The sequence below is a fragment of the Cottoperca gobio genome, chromosome 21 (assembly GCF_900634415.1).
Source record: "Cottoperca gobio chromosome 21, fCotGob3.1, whole genome shotgun sequence".
Classification (NCBI taxonomy): domain Eukaryota; kingdom Metazoa; phylum Chordata; class Actinopteri; order Perciformes; family Bovichtidae; genus Cottoperca; species Cottoperca gobio.
In genome coordinates, this window is record NC_041375.1 from 23,696,948 (window position 1) to 23,705,835 (window position 8,888).

Sequence of the window (8,888 nt, forward strand, 5' to 3'; positions counted from 1 at the left end):
CATCATGGATGACACCTCCACACTGGCCAGAGTGAGAAAAGGAACTACCTCATTTATCCCTATAGCTCACAATAAGCTGAGGGTGTGTGTGTGTGTAGGCGTGTGTGTATGAGGGAGAAAGACACATTTAGAGAAGGTAGTATGTCTGTGTCTGAGTGTGTGTGTGTGTGTGTGTGTGTGTGTGTGCTCCCTACACGTCATATGGATGTGAAGATGGCAGATGCCTTCTTCAGGACAAAGAAAACAGCTTCATAGAGCTGCAGAGAACAACACGACAAGGGTGCAAACAAATAAAAACCCACATAAGTCAACTTCTCTCCTCTAAAAGTAGACAAGTAGGACACGCAGACAAAGGGTGCATTGATATCGGCAGTGACACACGGGTGGCAGCTGTACACATCGTGTCATTCAGCTGTGGCGGCTGTGAAAGAGGACTTTGTCAGACAAAGTCGAGTCTGGTGATGTGCTCTCATTCCGAGGGGAAATGTAGTGTAAAATACTGCAGGTCTTTGTCCTTGAAATAATAATGTAACCGATGCTGCAAATTTAATACTTAACCCACTTTTGGTTACTTTAAAAAGATTTGGAAAACAGAAAACAATGTTACACAACCGTGTGATGAGGCTCCATCACGACGCTACAAAGATTGTAGTTTGCTGAAAATGCTGCGAGTGTAAATATTTAAAGATACTTGCAAGTACACAAGTCACAAAGTGGAACACTGCGTACTGTACCCGGGCACAGTCCACTTATCTGCACTCCGGTAAGGTACGCATTTATACTGACGCTACGCTGACTCTAGGCTGACGCTGCGCTGACGCTACGCTGACGCTACGCTGACGCTAGGCTGACGCTACGCTGACTGTACGCTGACGCTACGCTGACTGTGCGCTGACGCTACGCTGACTGTACGCTGACGCTAGGCTGACGCTACACTGACTGTACGCTGACGCTACGCTGACTGTACGCTGACGCTACGCTGACTCTACGCTGACTGTACGCTGACGCTACGCTGACTCTACGCTGACGCTACGCTGACGCTACGCTGACGCTACGCTGACGCTACGCTGACTGTACGCTGACGCTACGCTGACGCTACGCTGACTGTACGCTGACTCTACGCTGACTGTACGCTGACGCTAGGCTGACGCTACGCTGACTGTACGCTGACGCTACGCTGACTGTACGCTGACGCTACGCTGACGCTACGCTGACTGTACGCTGACGGTGCGCTGACGCTACGCTGACTGTACGCTGACGCTAGGCTGACGCTACGCTGACTGTACGCTGACGCTACGCTGACGCTACGCTGACTGTACGCTGACGCTACGCTGACTGTACGCTGACGCTACGCTGACTGTACGCTGACGCTGCGATGGCGGTGCGGCGAAGATACGCGGGACTTGTACGGCTGACGCTAGGCTGACGCTACGCTGACTGTACGCTGACGCTACGCTGATGTGCGCTGACGCTACGCCTGACTGTACGTGACGCACACGAATGTGCGCTGACGCTTGCGCTGACGGTGCCAGCTGAGACTACGTGACTGTACGTGCGCTAGGCTGACGCTACGCTGGACTGTAGCTGACGCTAGGCATGACGCTACGATGACGCTACGCTGAAGGTACGCTGACGCTACGGGCTGATGCTACGCTGACGCTACGCTGACTGTACGAGACGATACGCTGCGCTACGGCTGACGCTAGGCTGACTGTACGCTGACGCTCGCTGACGCTCCGCTGACTGTAAGCTGGACGCTAGGCTGACGCTACGCTGACTGTACGCTACGCAAGCTGACTGTACGCGACGCTCCGCTGAAGCACCGCGGCGCTGCGCTGACGCTAAGCTGACTGGCGCTGACGCGGGGGGGGGGGGGGGGGGGGGGGGGGGATACGCTGACATAGGCTGACGCACGATGACTGACGCTGACGCTACGCTGACGCTACGCTGACTGTACGCTGCCGCGACGCTGACTGTAGCTGACGCTACGTGGACTGTACGCTACACTACGCTGACTCTCGCTCGACTGTACGTGACGTACGATGACGCTACGCTGACTGTACGCTGACGCTACGCTGACTGTACGCTGCCGCTACGTGACTGTACGCTGACGCCTACGCTGACTGTACGCTGACGCGCTACCTACGCTGACTGTACGCTGACGCTACGCTGACTGTGCGCTGACGCTACGCTGACTGTACGCTGACGCTACGCTGACTGTACGCTGACGCTACGCTGACTGTACGCTGACGCTACGCTGACTCTACGCTGACTGTACGCTGACGCTACGCTGATCTACGCTGACTGTACGCTGACGCTAAGCTGACTCTACGCTGACTGTACGCTGACGCTTACGCTGACTCTACGCTGACTGTACGCTGACGCTAGGCTGACGCTAGGCTGACTGTACGCTGACGCTACGCTGACTGTACGCTGACGCTAGGCTGACGCTACGCTGACTGTACGCTGACGGTACGCTGACGGTGCGCTGACGCTACGCTGACTGTACGCTGACGCTAGGCTGACGCTACGCTGACTGTACGCTGACGCTACGCTGACTGTGCGCTGACGCTACGCTGACTGTACGCTGACGCTGCGCTGACTGTACGCTGACGCTGCGCTGACGGTGCGCTGACGCTACGCTGACTGTACGCTGACGCTAGGCTGACGCTACGCTGACTGTGCGCTGACGCTACGCTGACTGTACGCTGACGCTACGCTGACTGTACGCTGACGCTGCGCTGACGGTGCGCTGACGCTACGCTGACTGTACGCTGACGCTACGCTGACTGTACGCTGACGCTACGCTGACTCTACGCTGACTGTACGCTGACGCTACGCTGACTGTACGCTGACGCTACGCTGACTGTACGCTGACGCTACGCTGACTCTACGCTGACTGTACGCTGACTGTACGCTGACGCTACGCTGACTGTACGCTGACGCTACGCTGACGCTAGGCTGACGCTACGCTGACGCTAGGCTGACGCTACGCTGACTGTACGCTGACGCTACGCTGACTGTGCGCTGACGCTGCGCTGACGGTGCGCTGACGCTACGCTGACTGTACGCTGACGCTACGCTGACTGTACGCTGACGCTAGGCTGACGCTACGCTGACTGTACGCTGACGCTACGCTGACGCTACGCTGACTGTACGCTGACGCTAGGCTGACGCTACGCTGACTGTACGCTGACGCTACGCTGACTGTACGCTGACGCTGCGCTGACGGTGCGCTGACGCTACGCTGACTGTACGCTGACGCTAGGCTGACGCTACGCTGACTGTGCGCTGACTGTACGCTGACGCTAGGCTGACGCTAGGCTGACTGTACGCTGACGCTACGCTGACGCTACGGCTGACTGTACGCTGACGCTACGCTGACGCTGCGCTGACGCTACGCTGACTGTACGCTGACGCTAGGCTGACGCTAGGCTGACGCTACGCTGACTGTACGCTGACGCTACGCTGACTGTACGCTGACGCTACGCTGACGCTAGGCTGACGCTAGGCTGACGCTACGCTGACTGTACGCTGACGCTGCGCTGACGCTGCGCTGACGCTACGCTGACTGTACGCTGACTGTACGCTGACGCTAGGCTGACGCTAGGCTGACGCTAGGCTGACTGTACAGCTGACCTACGCTGAATGTACGCTGACGCTAGCGACTGTACCGCTGCCTGACGCTACGCTGACCTGTACGCTGACGCTAGGCTGACGCTAGCTGACGTACGCTGACTGTACGCTGAGCTGCCGGTGACCGCTACGCTGACTGTACGCTGACGCTAGGCTGACGCTAGGCTGACGCTACGCTGACTGTACGCTGACGCTACGCTGACGCTACGCTGACTGTACGCTGACGCTAGGCTGACGCTACGCTGACTGTACGCTGACGCTACGCTGACTGTACGCTGACGCTGCGCTGACGGTGCGCTGACGCTACGCTGACGCTAGGCTGACGCTAACGCTGACGCTACGCTGACTGTGCGCTGACTGTACGCTGACGCTAGGCTGACCGCTAGGCTGACTGTACGCTGACGCTACGCTGACGCTACGCTGACTGTACGCTGACGCTGCGCTGACGCTGCGCTGACGCTACGCTGACTGTACGCTGACGCTAGGCTGACGCTACGCTGACTGTACGCTGACTGTACGCTGACGCTACGCTGACTGTACGCTGACGCTACGTGGCTGACGCTACGCTGGACTGTACGCTGACGCTACGCTGACTGTACGTGACGCTACGCTGACTCTACCGCTGACTGACGCTGACGCTACGCTGACTGGCCGCTGACGCTACGGCTTGGACGTACGCTGACGCTACGCTGACTCTACGCTGACTGTACGCTGACTGTACGCTGACGCTACGCTGACTGTACGCTGACGCTACGCTGACGCTAGGCTGACGCTACGCTGACGCTAGGCTGACGCTACGCTGACTGTACGCTGACGCTACGCTGACTGTGCGCTGACGCTGCGCTGACGCTACGCTGACGCTACGCTGACTGTACGCTGACGCTACGCTGACTGTACGCTGACGCTACGCTGACGCTACGCTGACTGTACGCTGACGCTACGCTGACGCTACGCTGACTGTACGCTGACGCTAGGTGACGCTACGCTGGACTGTGAGCTGCGCTACGCTGCCTGTAGCTGACGCTGGCGGACGGTGCGCTGACGCTACGATGACTGTACGCTGACGCTAGGCTGAGACTACGATGGACTGTGCGGGACTGTACGCTGACGCTAGGCTGACGCTAGGCTGCTGTACGATGACGCACGGCTGACTCTACGCGACTGTAGCTTTGACCTGCGCTGACGCTGCGTGACGCTACGCTGACTGTACGTGACGCTCGGCTCGCTAGGCTGGGACGCTAGGTGACGCGACGTGACTGTACGCTGACGCTACGCTGACTGTACGCTGACGCTACGCTGACGCTAGGCTGACGCTAGGCTGACGCTACGCTGACTGTACGCTGACGCTGCGCTGACGCTGCGCTGACGCTACGCTGACTGTACGCTGACGCTACGCTGACGCTAGGCTGACGCTAGGCTGACGCTAGCTGACCGCTAGGCTGACGTACGCTGACTGTACGCTGACGCTGCGCGGACGCTGCGCTGACGCTTACGCTGACTGTACGCGACTGTACGCTGACGCTAGGTGACGTAGGATGACGATAGGTGACTGTACGCTGACGCTACGCGGACTGGACGTGACGCTACGCTGACTGTACGCTGACGCTGCGTGACGCTACGCGAATGTACGCTGACGCTAGGCTGACGTAGGCTGACGCTACGCGATGTACGCTGACGCACGCTGAGCTACGATGACGCTAGGCGACGCTACGCTGACTGTACGATGACGCTACGCTGACTGGTAGCTGACGCTACGATGAATGTACGTGACGCTGCGCTGACGTGCGTGACGCTAGGCTGACGCTACGCTGACGCTACGCTGACTGTGCGCTGACGCTAGGCTGACGCTAGGCTGACTGTACGCTGACGCTACGCTGACGCTACGCTGACTGTACGCTGACGCTGCGCTGACGCTGCGCTGACGCTACGCTGACTGTACGCTGACGCTAGGCTGACGCTAGGCTGACTGTACGCTGACGTACGATGACGTACGTGACGCTAGTGGCTGACGCTACGCGACGCACGCTGACGCCTACGCTGATGTACGCTGATCTACGTGACTGTACGATGACGTACGCTGACTCTACGCGACTCTACGCTGACGTACGCTGACTCTACGCTGATCTACGCTGACTCTAGGCTGACACATTTTCTCAGTGCACTAAATTCCCGTACTTCTTTCAGACTGACTTCGGTTTCAAATGACAGTGTTTCATGTTTACAGCAGCTCATGCCTCTAAAGTCCAAGCTTCCTTTAGCAGCAGTGGACTCAGTGACCAAAGATGCATCATAGCTTTCTTTCTGTATTGAAAGTGTGTGCACTGTGTAGTATCCTTCACATTCCTTTCCAGCTCACTTACATACTTTACGAGTTCAAAGAACTGAATTAAATTGAATAACTTTAGCAGAATATAATTAAATTTGCCTTGCAGCAGTGGAAAACTTGGCAAACTGAGGAGAAGATATCCTGCAGTCATTTGAAGCAGTGAAACTGTACTGAGATATAGAGACTGCTCTTCTTCACTCGGTGACAGTGATGCACCGCTTTAGATTGACAGGTCCACAGCGAGTCGGGATTGTCATTTGTGATGCCTGATGCAACTGTACAGCAAACCCTGCGCCCCAAAGCTAACACTCCCGGCAATGCCGCAGCTACTTTAATGCACAACTCTCACATCACCACAGCCTTTCACACACCACACACACACTCATGCAAGTGTCGATGTGCACACAACTCCATTTTATTATATCCTCTGCAACGACGAAGACAATACAAAGAATATTTATGTTGATTCTGTTCCTCAGCATATACTCTCTTTCTCCAGAAGGCAATTCAAACCTTGTAAATAAATATCCCATCATTGATGTGGAAATGTGTTTTGTTTATTTGTAGTCGTAGTTAACAGCAGTTTGGAAGAAATAGAAGATGACCATCACGGCACAGCGGACGTAAAGCATCACAGACAACAGGGTGCTCAACGTGTAAACCTTCAACTGATGCACCACATCATTCATTTGATAGTTTTTCATTTGTTATTGAATGTTCCCATCTCATGTGTATTGTACTCTTGTTAGACGCCATTTTCCCCAAAGGAAATGCTGTGAAAGCAGATTAAATAAGTGAAATATTCTGTAACTTCTTAGGACAAATGGCCATCTATCTTTAAAGCATATACTCTACACAAATTAAAATGATTTAAAAAATCTATTATCATTTTTATTATTATTATTATTATTATTATTATTTTATTTATATATATGTGTAGGCCTATTCCAATGAATTATTCTCACTTTTGTTTAAAATCTAATTTATGCAGAAATGACATATTCTCAAAACTTAATAACTTTCAACCACCAGAAAACATGAATCCTCACAGAGACAAAGAAGAGAATAGATCTTAGCATTCCTACCTGTATCAGCGACATGTTACTGAGGTCCAGTCTGAACAGGAAGTTTCTGGATTGATGAGAGAGGGAAAGGAGATTGTGAGCGTGTGCACAACATGACAAGACTTTATCCAGAAGAAAAGTGTTAAATAATGCAAATGAAGTATCAGAGAAAAGACCGGCCATTCCAGCTGCTGTCAACTCATCGCAAAGCCGATTAAAGGACATACAGTAACTGTCCATCAGCCTTAATCATTGTTTTCAGTTTTATGAACTTATGGCTGCATGTGTGTATATTTAACAAGGTCAAATCAGGCAAAAGTTGAACTCAAGTCAGCCTACACGCACACACCCACACTGTGGAATGACGTATTTCTTCCTAATTCATCCCTTCTGCAAATCCAGAGCTTGACTTGGTCCAGCAAGGCCTCAGTTGAGCATTAAGAAGCATCTTTTTTATTATACGAAAACGAAGTGCAATGCGAAGTCAGAAAGGGTATCACGTTCTCAGTAATTTGCGGTGCGGGGTGAAAAGCTGAGTGGATTTACTGCGTCTTACCTGGCACCCACAATAAGCTCATTCCTGGTCAGGTCAAGGGTGAGCTGGGAGAAGTCTCTCACGCCTGGGCGGGAGAAAGAGGAAATCCACGGACTGAGTGCTGAGAGGACGAGCGAGGAAGAGAGAGGAAGAGGACGAGAGAGGACGAGAGAGGACGAGAGAGGACGAGAGAGGAAGAGAGAGGACGAGAGAGGACGAGAGAGGAAGAGAGAGGAAGAGAGAGAGAGAGGAAGAGAGAGGAAGAGAGAGAGAGAGGAAGAGAGAGGAAGAGAGAGAGAGAGAGGAAGAGAGAGGACGAGAGAGGAAGAGAGAGAGAGAGGAAGAGAGAGGAAGAGAGAAAGAGAGAGGAAGAGAGAGGACGGGAGAGGAAGAGAGAGAGAGAGAGGAAGAGAGAGGAAGAGAGAGAGAGAGAGGAAGAGAGAGGACGAGAGAGGAAGAGAGAGGACGAGAGAGGAAGAGAACGAGAGAGGAAGAGAGAGGAAGAGAGAGGAAGAGAGTGACAGAGAGAGAGAGAGAGAGAAAGAGAGAGAGGAAGAGAGAGAGAGAGAGAGAGAGAGAGAGAGAGAGAGAGAGAGAGAGAGAGAGAGAGAGAGAGAGGACAGACAGAGAGAGAGACAGAGAGACTTTTTTTGGAGAGAAGAGAGAGCAGAGGAGCCAGAAGAGAGAGAGAGCAAGCAGAGAGAGAGAAGAGACCGACAGACAGAGAGAGAACAGAGAGAGAGAGAGAGAGAGAGAGAGGAGAGAGAGAGAGAGAGAGAGAGGAGAGACAGAAGAAAGCGGAGAGAGAGGAGGACAGAGAGAGAGAGAGAGAGAGAGAGAGAAAGAAAGAGAGAGAGAGAGGACGGAGAGAGAGAGGAGAGAGGAGAAAGAAGAGAGAGAGAGGACAGAGAGAGAGCAGACAGACAGACAGACAGACAGACGAGAGAGAGAGAGAGATGAGAGAGAGAGGAGAGATGAGAGAGAGAGAGGAGACAGACAGAGAGAGAGACAGACAGAGAGAGGACAGAGAGAGAGAGAGAGAGAGAGAGAGAGAGAGAGAGAGAGAGAGAAGTTAGCATCAAACATGAAATAGGTGTCATCTTATAGGGGGATCTTATAGGGAATAGTGCTAAAATGATAAGTTAACAGAAAATGAATCAACAATTATGAAAATCAAATGTTTGATGGTTCCAATTTCTTAAATGTGAGAATCTTCTAGTTTCTAGTTGTGTTTTTGTTTCAGACAAAACAAGTAAAGATTTCACTCCAGCCCACCTGACGTGATTATTTATTATAATATTAGGCTTAGTTGCGGCTGTTGTGGTAA

At 53.2% G+C, this 8,888-nt stretch overlaps 1 protein-coding gene across 1 annotated transcript in view; it reads right to left on the minus strand.

The window, feature by feature from the left end:
• sema5ba (sema domain, seven thrombospondin repeats (type 1 and type 1-like), transmembrane domain (TM) and short cytoplasmic domain, (semaphorin) 5Ba) overlaps positions 1-7,678 on the minus strand; it is an 81,128-nt gene extending 73,450 nt beyond the window's left edge. The window contains exons 1-2 of the mRNA XM_029459313.1: positions 7,583-7,678; positions 7,048-7,093 (exon numbers count right to left, since the gene is read on the minus strand). Of these exons, the coding sequence (XP_029315173.1) occupies positions 7,048-7,062 (15 nt within the window). The 5' untranslated portion in view covers positions 7,063-7,093; positions 7,583-7,678. The remainder of the gene's footprint in view (positions 1-7,047; positions 7,094-7,582) is intronic.
• Between the last annotated feature and the right edge of the window lie 1,210 nt (positions 7,679-8,888).